We start from the raw sequence: 16382 nt of genomic DNA on the forward strand, positions 1-16382 counted from the left end.
ATATATATATATATATATATATATATATATATATATATATATATATATATATATATATATATATATATATATATATATATATATATATATATATATGGGCAATAAACACTTACAAAAAGTTTTCAATTACAGAAACCACATTGTTTCTTAACAACTCAGTTGGTTTGCATCACAAATTATCAGTTAAGAAAGATCTTAAGCATAGATTAATGATTTAGAAATGCATGTACTTTCACATTATTACAAACTTGTATGAGAATGGAGAAAAAAACGTGGGTCGAGTTGATACATTTTATTAGTGATTAAGATGAATAAAGCCTGGGGCTATTCTCTTTCATTTTAAACTCAGCCAAATGCCAAAGCCCAGTGCAATTAATAGAAACCATAAAACATTGCCATTAAAATGGACTCAAAGTTCTGGCAATGGTACAGCTCCATCTTATATATTAATTTATTTTTAATTCAACAAATGCTTTGCAGCTGTTTTACATCCTTTGAGCTCAGGGGACCAAAAAAAAAAAAAAAAAAAAAAAAAGAGAGAGAAGAGAAGAGAAGAAAAAAGTAGCCTACCTGAAAAAGAAAGGGAATAACAGATCTACAAATATCTATGTCTTGTCAAATGTTTATTGTATTCTCCTGTATATCTTGTAGTGTATTTTATATTGTTAATTTCTTATATATTATATTATTGGTCTATATATTATTGGTAGGCTATATTTTTTTTATTTTTACTATTATTGGCATTTGCTCTGTCATTGTTTCAGTTTAAGCTATGACAGTAAAGTAACTTTTAAACAATTATTTGAGCAATAAAAGTTAATAATGACTCCCTTGTTACAAATGAATAAATTAAAAGATTGATCTCCTTAACAAAAATATTAAAACAAGTAAAAGGTTACTAAATGTACACACCATTAGGCAAAAAATGAATAAAACTGATTCAAATAAAGTGTAAGATTACAAAAAAATTATAATAATTAATTACATGTAAAACCCTGAATTGCATTCTCAACTTTCAAAGAAATATCAGGATTCCTAAGTTTCAACCAACTCAATTCAACTCGATCTCCCACTGGTCCATGTAAACACGCACTAAGCACGTGCTGGCAAGAGGGACCATTGAGCTCTTCATACGTCATCATCAGGAGCCGGTAGTAAAACGCGCGGTATTTTCATTTTGAATACAAGGAAAAACAAACAGACGCTAGCTTTATTTTCACTCCTCAAAACCGTAAACCTAACGCTTTCAAGCAGCCAAAACATGTCAAAGAAAGCACCGAGAGCAGCCCTGAAGCGTCATATGAAGAAGAATACTAATATACGGATAGGAAAAAACGCGGACTTGATGGTGAGTTGATGAAAATGAACCACACCAGTTTCCTCCGTACAAACGCGCCTCACATTCACCTGGAAATATGATTTCAGAATAATTAAATTAGTAATTTAGGTTCCAAATGACGTGGACTATTATGCTGCTGTTGCGCTGTTTTTATGCAGATTACGCCATGTTTATTGGGGTAGCGCTGTATGTTCATGTTGTCTATGTCTGTGTTTTAAAATCTAGTATGCTGCCTTAGTAGGCAGCATTCTAAAAAAAAAGAAAAAAAGTAGGCAGCATTCTAGGAAGAACGCCTCAAACGCCCTTATTAAGCCCAGAAATGCTTGGTAGGGAGCTCAGTATGTTTTGAGTATCAGCCATAGGTTGTCATTAAGCATGAACCTTTTTTGCGTAACGTTACGTTGAAAGATTTAACACATTTGTAGAACATTGCATATTTCAATTAACGTTTATACGGTACATTTTTTTTTTAAATATATATTTTTTAAATGTTCTGTTATGTTTAAAGAGCAAGTCCTGTTTAGATGTGATGTAAGTGAGCATTAGTGCGGTATGGTAAGGGTGCAAATTTATTAGGGTTTCCCTCTCAGATCTGCCAGTGTTTACAAGACATTAGTGGGTAAAGCCCTTGTAGATTTTGAACACACACTTTACAACACTTTATATATATCTTATAGACACTATGTTTATGGAAAGGAACTCAGATCATGTGAATAAGCTGGATACATGTGGCTTTGTGGGCTCCTTTCATGTTGTCTTTTTGCTGACCTCTTAATCGCGAAGTTCAAAAAGTAGTGCTTTTCATATGAAGGATATTAAATGTTCAATGCAACAGTAACTGATTTATTTTATTGCTCATTTAAATTATAATGAAGAAATGAGGAAGCACTGCTCTCTTCCCACCTGCCACATGCAGATCCTAACTTTCATAGTTAATATGCTTTTCTCTTTTATTAAATAATAAGCTAACGTTACATACTTAAGTTCCATGAGCACCATATGTCAGAGCTTGTGCAATAACTGCAAGATCATGGCTCCGAGAGTAATGACTTGTTTGCCACCAGTGTAAAGTTCTTGCCCATCTTGTCACTTAGCAAAAGATCTAATTGTAGGATCAGGAAACCACTTATGGGCAGGCAAGTCATTAAAACCAAACCACCATGTTGTGACTATTGAAGTTGGTTTTATTTTAAGGAACATGGACCCAGATGTTTACATTTGTTTAACGTTTTATATCCGAACAGCACTGATGAAACCAATTTGTTTTATGCTTCATCACGTGAAGTGGCCACAGTAAATGTTGTTAAATACAATAGATGTATACCAATGTTGAATGCCGCCTATTTGATTGCTTGATACTGACCACTTCATAGCTCATGATGATTAAAAGGAACTTCTATTTTCAAAAGGGGAGTCTGGCGGTTTAAGTTGATTGAGGTTTGCCTCTCGGCAAGTTTGCCTAGTGTTTTTCATGGGAATAGGGGAATTGCTTATCCGTTGTTTTAAGTTTAGAGGCACTGTACATGGTTGATTGTACTATGTGTGTGTGTGTGTGTGTGTGTGTGTGTGTGTGTGTGTGTGTGTGTGTGTGTGTGTGTGTAGGATGTCCGTGCACTAACAGGATCCTAATTAAAGGTCCATTGCAGCTGGTCTCACTTTATGGAGACTGGAGGTGGGGACGTTAAAGCCGCCTGAAAGGTGCTCTGCTTTACAGGGGTCTAATCCAGCCATTAAACTAAAAGGAAAATGCAGGAAAAAATGTAAGAAAGGCTTCTTTTTTTACCGTCCTATGAATGTGTACCGGTTTGATCCGGTTTCCTGGGCTTTTAATGACAAAATACCTAATAGGGCCCTTTACATTTTGCCTTATGCATCTACTTGTAATTGTTGGTCAAGCTATGATTGTGTTTTGGGGTTTCCGATGAAGCCATTAATTGGTCTTTGTTCTCCGAGTGTAGACCTACAAGTATTTCCGCCTCTGATATTGGAATAGCCTTAAAGGGGGAATTTTTTTTATCCAACTTGTGAGATTGTATTTTAAATTGGATGTGATGAGATAAAAAGCAAAACAAAAATCTTGAAAGAATCACAATTTCTTTTCTTTTTTCATTAGCTTCACTCAAATATGTGCAACATGACCAATTTAGTCTAATTCACAAACAAATGACTATTACAAACCTGTTTTTAATTGAATAAACGACTCTCAAACTTAGACCGTTACTGCATCCGAAATTGCATTCTCTCTTATTTACCTGTTTCAAATAAGTAATTACAAATCCAGACATTCACCACGTTGCTTCACTGCCATCACAAATTCTCTCCTATGGCGTCATGGTATAAAGTGTCCATCATTGGCACGTGAGATTTTCGCTGGAAGTAGTAGGTTGTACTTTTTGCTTTCTTTTTTATGAGTACTACTCTTGTCTTGTCCCATACTGTTTTTCACCTATTATAAGAAGGAAGTATGTGATTTTGGATGCAGACTTTGAATAAGTCCTTCAATGAATCCTTCAGTGCATGAATTTTTAATCATTTCAAGTGTTCACTTCATTATTAGTCTATAATTAGACATTACATGTTTTCACTAATGCGATATATCACGATAATGAATATGCACGATATTGTTATCGCGGGCACTTCAAAATATCGTAAATAATAATTTATTAACAATTATTACAAATTTTATAATGCACTCATCAACCGTATAAATGCTCAACACGCTGTATTCTGCGGCAAAGGGACACACTCAGATGTAAATGAGAAGAAAATGAAGGAGTGAAGGAGACGTGCTAATGAAGGGTCAGCTCAATGACAGCAGGAGCGCCACAGATATGTTTCTATGAGGGGCGCTGATGAACCACAGAATGCAGCGTTTACCCCGGAAACCCTGCAAACAAAAGCAACCGTCTGTGCCAGTGAAGTTTTTAAAACAGCCATTCGTTTTTTGTAATCTCAATGTTGTTCATCACAGCACCAAATACTTAATACTTAAAGACTTAATAGGCTATTTATTTTCAAACCTAAACATTTTTATGTTTTAATCTGGACTACAACATGCCCTAATGATTAGATTTTTTTAAATTATTTGTTATTGTTCAGTAAAACTTTGAGACATACGACTTCATTAGTTAACATGTTAATTCATCAAACTGACAATGAAAAATACTTATAAAAATGTATTATTCTAAATAATGTTAATTTCTTAGTTACTGTTTAAATCAAAATCAAAACAACTTCTTTAATGGACTTAAGATGCAACTAACAATGATCAGTATTTCTTAACCAACATTATCAAAAACATAATACTTTCTGTAACAAATGTAGCTATTGCTCAATCTTAGTTAAAGGGGTACTTCAGCGCTGGGAAGATGAATCTGTATTTAAACTGGGTCATCACTGTAGTAGAAATGTGAAATTATTTTTGAATTTGGTGCCTTCTAGACTGAGAAAAGACAGAAAATGTATTTTTGTCTCATGGGGATCAAAAAGACTACAATTCCCAGAATGCTTTGCTGCCCTGTGAGGCCATTCCCAAAGCCCCCAACTTGATTACTGTGACTGGGTTGAAGACACTACAATTAAAAACTGAACGTGTGTGTTCAATATAATGAGTGAGTCACCGCGCGAGTATCACAGCACTGAGCACTAACTGCAGGAGTCAGATAAATGAGCTGATGAGCTCTCGTGATGAGAGCTGAGGTAATCGCGACTACACTCGCGGCATACATTCACAGCGCAAGTTCAGTCTGGCACATTTCAGTTCATGCCTTTGCAAGCTTAAATTTCATAGAAATTAATTTGAGAAGTTAAAAGACTTACATTGCTCATCATAGCTCCGTTTAAATGAGTCATATGTAAAATAATCATCCTGTCATATGTAAAATAATCATTCTGCAGAAAACAGAATAAATTCTAATGCAGGTATTTATATGATTTACAGAGGCAATTTTAGGCCTAAGTTAACTTAAACTGGTCCATAGAAGATGTCAAAATGACAATTTAGAAGCAGAGGTGTTTACACCCACTGATTTTAACTGTAAATAATACGATAACTGGAATACTTGTTCACTTTCCTCAGGAACTTTAGATCCAGATTTACAGTATACCATGACAATCATCTTGACTGCTTTTCCGTTATTATTTTGTACCCTATCAAATGTGCTTAGACTAGTTTTTTGTCTCCTGCATCAGATCTTACTCCATAAGCACCGAAACTTATTTAGATTATACCAGTCATACTATTCCATCTCTCCTGTTTATAAGTGCGTCCTGCCGGGTGGAGCAGTGGATTAGACAGTGCTTTGTTCCCCCTGCCGAACTGAGATAGCCTATGCTGCATTTGATGGTTGATTGAACACGAAAATAATCAGCTGCATCCTGCAAGGAAGCTGTGAAAGTGTCTGTTTTCTTTTTCCAGACCTCACCCCAAATTGGAGACCCACTTTTGCCCCCCGACAGCAACATTTCCTCCCTGGTGTTAAGGATCTCTGGGAAAGTGTAGAAAATCAAGGATCTGTTTTGGCTCCTGGCAATTTCACACCAAGTCATTAGATGTTGTGCCTGGCTTGTGTACTGTAATTGGATGATGGGTTTCTGAGAGCGATTGGGCTGAAGTTTGTGTTTGCAGGTTATTCAAAAGTGTTTATTTAAGAGCTGATAAATGCAAATATTGGTGAATGTGGTGAGGTGGATATTTCGATTTTGTGCTGTGCAATTGTTCGTCTCACACTACATTTAAAATGTTTTCAATTTAGGTGTGCTATTTTTATTTTATTTTTTTAAACATTATAATGCTCTAATGCGCAAAATTGTTTCTAAAATGTGTTAATTTACCTAAAATGTGTTCTGTGCAACAGGGAAAAATTACTCACCATGGGACAACATATTGAGTGTCGTGGTATAGCAATACTTTTGAGGACAAGATTGTCACTCTGGCACCAATTATCACAATACTTATTTGCTTGATATTTATTACTATTGTTTTACTGCCATCTAAGCAAAGGGATTTCCTTCAGGACAGGAACTGAAAATCCAGATTCATCTTGTTCTTATAATGTTATTTATTTATTTATTTTTTAACAAGAACAAGATGATGTTTGGATAGATCGCATTTGATTCAAGACTCCTCTTTAATGTTCCTATTGCTCAGACTGGTTTTCTCTGCACTCCTTTGCCCTCGGTGAGGATTCCATGTGCTTTCCGTGTCTGCGCGAGGCAGTGGAGACGGCCTCTGCTGTAATCAGTTCAGCCCGGTCGTTATGTTTTGGCAAAGCTTCTGGCACAGGGGAAACCCGGGCTTCTCAGTTTCCTTCTCGAAAACACTCTCAAGACCAGCTGTTGTAGAAGTATTCAGACGCCCCAGAGATGACCCACAATTATGAAAATTAGGTATTAATAGATTTAAATTACATCCAAATGGCATCGTGTAGATGCACAAGGAGTGCTGCTTTTTACCAGCTGAAATCATTAAGAAAACTAGCTGGATATGGTTCAGCGAGTCTGGTCACTTGTTTCATTTGTGTATGCATGTTTTTGCGACAGTCAGTTTATAAAAACTAAGATGTAAAAACAGGCCAGAAATCATTAATATCATGATGTTAGAAGTCTTAAAGGTACACATCAGTCAGCTGAATTAGAGGGGGGGTTGGAGAGTTGAAACATATTATATATTATTGGCCGATATTATTGAATTTGTATTATTGACGATGACATTGTATGTTTAATTGCCTGTTTTAATATTTTGATTACTTTTGCCATCGTTCAGCATTAACTTTAAGTCAAATGGCAAGTATGATGACATGTAACAAGTTGTGATGTCTAAATTCACATTAATATAAAATTATTTTTTTATAGTTTTATTGTGCCTTTAAATTTTTTTATAAATATTTATAGCCATTTATTGGTGATCACTCTATTCATAAAATGAAAATAGTTGGTTTATCAGAAGAGATTAGATTGTCATGAAAAAATGAAATGGACAGTGACATTTAGGAGATTGTAATGGCAAATTGTGATGTACACTCAAAAGCAAGACCATGTGATGTCATTATGCATATAATGAATATTCATACACAAGGCTTCTATGTGATTCACAACCACCAATACCTTTTTAATGACGCCAGTGACCCTGGTGAAAGGCATATCTGTACATTGACACCAAGCTTCACACAATGAAGACACACCGGTATGTTGAACTAGATTCACAGAGTGAAATTACATTTCTTTGTTTATTTTTTGGATCATATTGTTATGTATACAATGTTTTGATGTAAGCACATGTTCCAGCACAAGTAAACCCAATTTGAGATCAAGGCTGATCTTAAATCCATCCCTTAGTGCAGACCTCCTTTCAGCATCTTGTGACAAGATGCACTAAGACAGATGAAGTGCTGAAAATGAAACAATTTCCTGGTCTAATCCGACAAGGTTGCACAAGGGCCCTTGTCTTTGGGGAGGGCTGGAAGATTTATTTTTCTCTGACACCCCCTTTCTCCTGTTGGACCTGCCTAGCAGTTTCCTGTAACATAATCTTCCTTTACTGTGGTTCTTATCTGTTGATCCATTCACAGGTATAGGGCAAGCTGCAGCATTCTACACAACAGTGTATGATATTCACTTGAGTCGCTCAACATCAAATGGTCCTCAGGACTCCAAGCGTTTGGCCTTTTGTGAGGGAAGTAACTAAGAGCCTCTTGAAATAATTACGTGGTTGTCCATCATGTAATCATTTCAAGCATTGTGGTTCTTTTTTGCTCTGGCTTAGTTTTAGTAGCATTTTTGGTTAAAGGCAACTAATATGTTGTCTGACTTTGGATGTTTATCTTGAGTTATAAAGGACATTTTTGCAATAATTTGCAGTCTGGAAATTCTGTAAACATTATTTCATACATCTTAGGGCTTTTTACACATGAAATGGTTAGCCCTTGCTATCTTGCTTTACATTTTACACTGCTCATAATTTACCTGTGGGTATCAAATAATCCTGAGTATTCATAAGCTGACGTTTCACAGTGTACATCCTAAACCCTTGGTTAATGTTTTTATTTGCATGTTTGTGGGGTCAGTGTGTCATTGATTGGATGAATCAATGGATGAATGGAATCAATGGATTGGATGAACATCACTGTTTTCTCCAGTACGGCTGAACAGCCAAATCTAATTTTGTCGCAATATTATCCTGTTTGACACTGTGAAGCTGCTTTGACACAATCGTGATTGTAAAAGCGCTATATAAATAAAGTTGATTGATTGATTGATTGAACGCGGTACGTGACCTGTTTACTGTTTTAACTGTTTTACTGTCCATTTTAACGTTTTAAAATGTCACATTTAAAGAAATCTAGTATTTGCTAGATATTACCCATGTCTAACTTGTATTCAAATGTAGGACCTACACATAAGTAAGCAGTTATGATCTGCTATATATCTTAAGCAACTTGACTATTATTTATTAAGAGCCATACAGGCACTTGTGGGTAATAGCATTGCAAATGAAAATTATTTTTCCTGCAACAAAATTACTCTAATTTGCCTCTTTGGATTGGAATTCTCTATTTTAACCTTAATTACTACACTAATTATAATATAAATATAAGAAGAAAAATATTAAGTGTTTATTAATGGACCATAATTATTGCACAAATAGTATTTAGTACCAAAAGATCTCCTCAAAATATTCAATAAATATTACTAAACTAAAATATAGTTTATTTAATAACATTTATTTAATTGAAAAATAGTTAAGGTGTACAGTCACATTTGACTATGATAGTAAAGAATATCTCGGCTAAAAACAAGAAGAGCATAACATTACAATGTTGCATCTCTATCACTCTCCATTTTAAAATGACACTGTAAATGCAGTTGATGTAATAATCAATGCACACGGTGCTGTACTGTTTACCAAAAATTGCTGCACACATACCTGTATAGCGAAGCTGTTGTCTATTCCAGTGTTTTCCAACCTTTTTTCATTCATGGCACACTTTGAAAATGTTCTAAATTATGTTCTAAAACCCCCTCGCATAAGTTACGCTAGGGGTGTAACGGTACAGATTGCTCACGATTCGGTTTGTATCACAGTTTTAGGTTCACAGTTTCAGTCCAGTTCGGTATTTGCTATGTTCAGGAGAAAAATAACTACTGTCAAATAAAAATAAAGAAAATAAGACAACAAATAACTTAAATACAAGTAGCAGCACAAATAAATAATATTGAGCAAAGATACTAATAAAATAAACAATGCTTTTTAGGTTTTTCAGGTATGTCTAACATTAGTTTTTGGGTAGAGAAATGGAATAAAGTCATCAAATGTAAGATAACTGCATATTTAACAGTTTAAATTAAAAATGAATCCTTATTAAACTTACAAAAGCTATTCAATCAATAGCAGTGAGTGATGTCTTATTCTTTCATTTGACATTAAACGGACAGCAGTAAAGGCTACTGCCCCTTTAAGACCTAATACAAGGATACTCGTCATCTTTCTCGACTGTATAAAGTTCACTTAAGGCAAATACAGACTCTTTAAGATGGACAGGTTGACACACTTTTTGTGTGAGTTTGTCCGTTCAAGCACAAGATTTGAAAGAGAACTCTTTTTTGCGCGTTGTGAGACGTGTGCGCGCTTTGGGACGAGTGCACAGAGATAGGCCTACATCTCACAGCGCGCGCGAGCTCTCATTCACGTCTTCTGGCTCTACACACGGGTGATGACGGAGGAAATGACTGGTCATATCCGGACATACGGCAGCACTTGCATGCATTGAACAAAGTTTACAAAGAGAGACCGTTTTGCCCACGTTTTTCTTTTATTATCACTGTTGTTTTAGTGTATAACTGAGGAGCCAGCATGTGTATCCATCGACAGAAACATAAACAAAGCATTATTTTCAAGTTACAACCCATATTAAAGATGCGTCATCAGATGTGAGATGAATCGCGGTGCAAGTGCGTCCCGGCATCTTTTACACGGTACCCCTGCTCACGGCATCCCGTTTGGGAAACACTGGTCTATTTAAATGTACAGGTCCTTCTCAAAAAATTAGCATATGTGATTAAAAGTTCATTATTTTCCATAATGTAATGATAAAAATTAAACTTTCATATATTTTAGATTCATTACACACCAACTGAAATATTTCAGGTCTTTTATTGTTTTAATACTGATGATTTTGGCATACAGCTCATGAAAACCCAAAATTCCTATCTCAAAAAATTAGCATATTTTATCCGACCAATAAAAGAAAAGTGTTTTAAATACAAAAAAAGTAAACCTTCAAATAATTATGTTCAGTTATGCACTCAATACTTGGTCGGGAATCCTTTTGCAGAAATGACTGCTTCAATGCGGCGTGGCATGGAGGCGATCAGCCTGTGGCACTGCTGAGGAGTTATGGAGGCCCAGGATGCGTCGATAGCGGCATTAAGCTCATCCAGATTGTTGTGTCTTGCGTCTCTCAACTTTCTCTTCACAATATCTCACAGATTCTCTATGGGGTTCAGGTCAGGAGAGTTGGCAGGCCAATTGAGCACAGTAATACCATGGTCAGTAAACCATTTACCAGTGGTTTTGGCACTGTGAACAGGTCGTGCTGAAAAACGAACTCTTCATCTCCATAAAGCTTTTCAGTAGATGGAAGCATGAAGTGCTCCAAAATCTCCTGATAGCTAGCTGCATTGACCCTGCCCTTGATGAAACACAGTGGACCAACACCAGCAGCTGACATGGCACCCCAGACCAACACTGTCTGTGGGTACTTGACACTGGACTTCAGGCATTTTGGCATTTCCTTCTCCCCAGTCTTCCTCCAGACTCTGGCACCTTGATTTCCGAATGACATGCAAAATTTGCTTTCATACGAAAAAAGTACTTTGGACCACTGAGCAACAGTCCAGTGCTGCTTCTCTGTAGCCGAAAGTGGCTTGACCTGGGGAATGCGGCACCTGTAGCCCATTTCCTGCACACGCCTGTGCACGGTGGCTCTGGATGTTTCTACTCCAGACTCAGTCCACTGCATCCGCAGGTCCCCCAAGGTCTGGAATCGGTCCTTCTCCACAATCTTCCTCAAGGTCCGGTCACCTCTTCTCGTTGTGCAGCATTTTTTGCCACACTTTTTCCTTCCCACAGACTTCCCACTGAGGTGCCTTGATACAGCACTCTGGGAACAGCCTATTCGTTCAGAAATGTCTTTCTGTGTCTTACCCTCTCGCTTGAGGGTGTCAATGATGGCCTTCTGGACAGCAGTCAGGTCGGCATGATTGCGGTTTTGAGTAATGTACCAGGCTGGGAGATTTTAAAAGCCTCAGGAATCTTTTGTAGGTGTTTAGAGTTAATTAGTTGATTCAGATGATTAGGTTAATAGCTCCTTTAGAGAACCTTTTCATGATATGCTAATTTTTTGAGACACTTTTCTTTTATTGGTGGGATGAAATATGCTATTTTTTTTAGACTTTTGGGTTTCCATGAGCTGTATGTCAAAATCATCAGTATTAAAACAATAAAAGACCTGAAATGTTTCAGTTGGTGTGCAATGAATCTAAAATGTATGAAAGTTTAATTTGTATCATTACATTATGGAAAATAATGAACTTTTCTTACATGCTAATTTTTGAGAAGGACCTGTATTGATTGACACAGCGCTGGTTTGTTTAGAACTATTGAGGGCGCCGTGACCACGCGCGCTGGCGCGAGATAAAGGGAGGCGGAGGGAGACCTAAGGAAATGAAGCTGAACGAATATGCGTGCGTCTTAAATACCATAAAAATGAATGAATGACGAAGCAATATGTGGCTGCCAGTGTTGATTCTGTGGCGGACCGCCACAAATTAGTATGTGTAGGAAACACTGGACTCTATAAATGTACTATAATTTACTTTACATAAGTGTCAGCTAAATAACAAATTAATTAACTAACAATTTGTTCTTTCTTTTGTGTCCACAGGCCCAGCTCAACCTCCTGGTTGTCCTGCATCGTCTAGCTGAGGAGTCCAAGGTGAAGGCCTTTGAGGAGAAATCAGCAACCATCAAAGTTCACCATGTCAGAGCTGTTGCAAAGGTATTCAGCACCACCATAATAATTAAGCTAATAAAGAGGCCTATGAACTGCATTAGCTTTTTGTAGCTGGTACTATGGACAGATATTTTGTTTATTTTAATTTAAATATAGAGGGCTATCCAAGTATTTTTTCCTGAACTTTTGTTCTGTGAGTGTAGATCGCTTATGTAAACATTTAGTTGTTTATTATTTTGTAAAGTTTAGAAAGGGACTTAGACAAAATGTACTTCCAACTTCCCCCCTCTATTCTTCAATTGATTTATTTTAGCCTAAGGTCCAACAATGTGATGTTCTCTACCAAGCACAGTGGGTACCTAAGATTGGCTGGGTTAGGTTTCCAATGCATATTAATTTAATCAAGCTGCATTGTTAGCAGATGTCACCCGTGGCCGCCCTATTGATCTTCTCAACAGTATGTGTTACAGCAATCATTTTGGTCATTAGTGAACTGCCAAGAGATACATTATGTGAATGGCAGCTTAATATCATCAGGCCTAGTGTGTTACCAGTATAGAATGAGACTGGATGAGTTCACATCAACTCTCACAAATGGGAAGAAATTGGCAGCTGTGTGCACCTCTGTGCTGATTACAATAGATTCAAACATGACTTTAAATCATGCTGCAGTGCATAGATATTTTTTTTTAACAAATCAGTACAAAACAGCAGAAAAAAACACAATCCCACTTACCAATCCAGTTTCAGGTCAAAAAAGAAGAAATTATATTTCCTGTAAAGAATTCCGGTTTAATTTTAGGACCATTAACATTTTTTTCCACTGACACATTGTTTTGGCTTGTATATGTTCTTGATGGACTTAGTGACATTCACACTAAAGAGATTATACATTTTTTTAGACTACATTTTCAGGAATAAAAACATGTGTTTGAAGTTTAATCGTGAATGTAGTCCATGCTTTGGCAGAGTTGCCGTGTTGATTGCTGTTGGATTTAGTTTAGATATAGTGTTTTACTATAGATTACACCCAGATGAATCTCCTGTAATTTTTATTTATTTTTTCATCTATTGTTTTAAAGTTCAGGCTCTTCATGACCTGAAAAAGGAATTAAGGCAGCAAATGAACATGCTCATATTGCAGCCGGAATTCGGCTACATCATCTTGCAACTGCCCATTTGATGGATTTTTTTCCCTCCAGAGCTATAGATTTGAACAGGGCACCACATCAAAAGAGTCACCACAACACTGAACAGAGATCCGGCCAATTTTGAGTCATCGTGCTGCGTTTATTTTCACGAGGGAAGGCAGCTTATTTGATTAAGATGTAATTGTGTGCAGAGTGCTCCTTGTACAGATGCACTTGAGCAGCAGGGGCATGAAAAATGCTATGCTTGTTCCAAATCAAGAAGAAGTCATGATGGCCTGTCACAACTAAACATGTTAGGAATTACACGCTTTAAAGAGTTCAGGCGCAGACTGGATCAGCATGGCCGCCTTTGAAAACAGGTGTGCAATGTAGAGCTCTGCCATGGAAAGTGAGAATTTGAGGAAAAAATGGGGGTGTGACTGACACCGTTACCACACAGCACACGATATTGGCTATTTGTAGTTTCTCTAAATCAGGGGTCAGCAAAAATGTTTAGTATTTTAGTGTAATTTGTTTATACACAAACATACATACATGCTGCCTAAATTGATCAGAGGGTTGTGATGCTGAAGTTTGTTGACTATTACGGTCTCGTCACCCTTTACCTTTGATAGTTCACGCAAAAATGGAAGTGATCCCATAATTTACTCACCCTCAAGCCATCTTAGGTGTGTATGACTTTCTTTTTTCAGCCAAACACAATCAGAGTTATATTTAAAAAAATATATCCTAGCCCTTCAAAGCTTTATCGTGGAAGTGAATAGATCCTGAATTTTTGAAGCTCCAAAAAACGCATCCATCCATCATATTATGAATCCATTCGGCTCCAGGGGGTTAATCAAGGCCTTCTGAAGTGATGCGTTTTCATAAGAAAAAATATCCATACTTATAACTTTATAAACTATCATCTGGCTTCAGGTAACGGCCGTACATTGTTCTAGTTCCAATGGAAGAGTGAAATGACCCAACGTAGGATGTTGGAGTAGTATGAGTTGGGTGAGAGTAGATTACCTCTCACAGTTCAAATAAATGGGGCTGGGCAACAAACTTAAGCTCCTCTGACAATTCTCATTTAAGACTTCTAATTCGAGACCAATATTTTGTTTTGCTCTATCCTCTGTGCTTCCTCGTTCGTCAATATGTCATGCGTCAGGTTAGAGTTCACTGTTCTGCCAGAACTAGACTTGCATACGGTAGTTACAGAAAGCCAGTAATCATAAGTTATTAAAGGTATAAATATTTTTGTTATTATAATGCATCAATTTGCTTCAGAAAGCTTTTATTAACCCATTGGAGCTGTATAGATTGCTTTTAGGATGGATGGATGGATATATATTTCGGTTTTTGGAGCTTCAAAAACTCAGGCTCTACTCACAGTAAATTCATTTTCAGTTTTCTGTGAACTATGCCTTTAACAGTGTGTGGCTTCACATTCAGCTCATAGCTAAGAACTAAGGAAGGATTACTGCAAAAAATAGATCGCCATACAGGTGCAAGGGTCCTTTCTTAAAATGCATAAATAAATAAAGAGGCTATTTCTCGCGTGCCAGCGATTACCCCTCCGGTGCCAACCACTGCTCCAAGTAATTATATTTATTTTCTTTGTTACAGAAACTGTTAAAGAGCACACGCGGATAACGTGGATGACAGAAGCTCCCCATCACAACCCTTTGTTCGTTCTACAGCATTGATCCTGTGACCTATAATTTACTTAAAGACTTTCATATGTGTGAACTGCGGGAAGAAGCACACTACAAATTTGGGACTGGCAAAGATGAACATTTTACTTCTATTATTTCCTTTGGACTTTGTGTATGATGGAATTTATGTTGCCTTGTGTCAAGTTGGGCTCGTTATTAGGCTGTGATCCATGATTATTTTTTCCTATATGACGTTTGTGTAAACCATGAATGATAGACAGTAACTAGCCCATATATCTAAAGCAACACATGTCCCTCATTTCTTTAAATCATATAATGACTTAATACCTGTTAATAAACAATTTGTACCACTTAACTTGGGCAACACATGGTTGAGTAACCATGCAGTGTTTCTTTCCTCGCTCTGTAAAGCAAAAGATATCTGGCTCTCAGCCACTGACAACATTGGGACCATTATCAGTGGCTGCTCACGAAAACCAGGTTTTTAGCGAGCAGGTTCACTTGGATGATATTTCACTCTCTTGTGTTGACTCAGTATCAAATGGACATCTTGTAATTTTCATTTCAAATTTAATCACTGCTATCTAACTTGCCTTTAAAAAATACTTTGGTAAATCTCATTAAATCTGTCCAGAACATGTCCTTTTTTAAAAAAAAGTTTCACATTTTTAGTGATTCTGGCATATGTAAAAGTTTAAAAGGTTTGGAGTCGATGTGATTTTTGTTTTTGTTTTTTGAAAGAAGTATTTTATGTTCACCAAGATTGCATTTATTTGATACTAAAAACGTATATTAATATTTTGAAAGTGTATCACTATTTCTATTTTAATCTCTTTTCTAATCTTCATTTGATGTCAAAGCTGAATTTTTTAGCATCAATACTCCAATCTTTAGTGTCACGATCCTTGAGAAATCATTCTAATTTACTGATTTGGTGTTTTAGAAGCAATTTTTATTATCAATGTTGTAAACAGTTCTACTGCTTAATATTTTTGTGTGGAAACACAGATTTCTTTGATGAATAGAAAGTAAAAAAGAACAGCCTTTATTTGAAATAGACGTTTTTGTAACAATGGAAAACTTTACTACTTTCACTTTTGATCGATTTAATAAATCATTGCTGAATTAAAGCAATAATTTCTTTCAAAAAAACAAAAAATGTATAGACCCTAGACCAGGGCTATTCAAATCTTACCCTGGACGGCCAATGCGGTGCAGA

The 16382-nt window shown here is 36.4% G+C and overlaps 1 protein-coding gene across 1 annotated transcript; it reads left to right on the forward strand.

The window, feature by feature from the left end:
• Positions 1–1122: 1122 nt before the first annotated feature.
• On the forward strand, positions 1123–15531 carry cenpw (centromere protein W). The gene is made up of 3 exons (XM_067449581.1): positions 1123–1348; positions 12283–12396; positions 15114–15531. Exons 1-3 carry the CDS (start codon positions 1262–1264, stop codon positions 15138–15140), a joined length of 228 nt encoding a protein of 75 aa, XP_067305682.1. The 5' UTR covers positions 1123–1261; the 3' UTR covers positions 15141–15531.
• Positions 15532–16382: the final 851 nt, after the last annotated feature.

This window comes from Pseudorasbora parva, chromosome 7, assembly GCF_024679245.1.
Source record: "Pseudorasbora parva isolate DD20220531a chromosome 7, ASM2467924v1, whole genome shotgun sequence".
In the NCBI taxonomy this organism is placed as follows: Eukaryota; Metazoa; Chordata; class Actinopteri; order Cypriniformes; family Gobionidae; genus Pseudorasbora; species Pseudorasbora parva.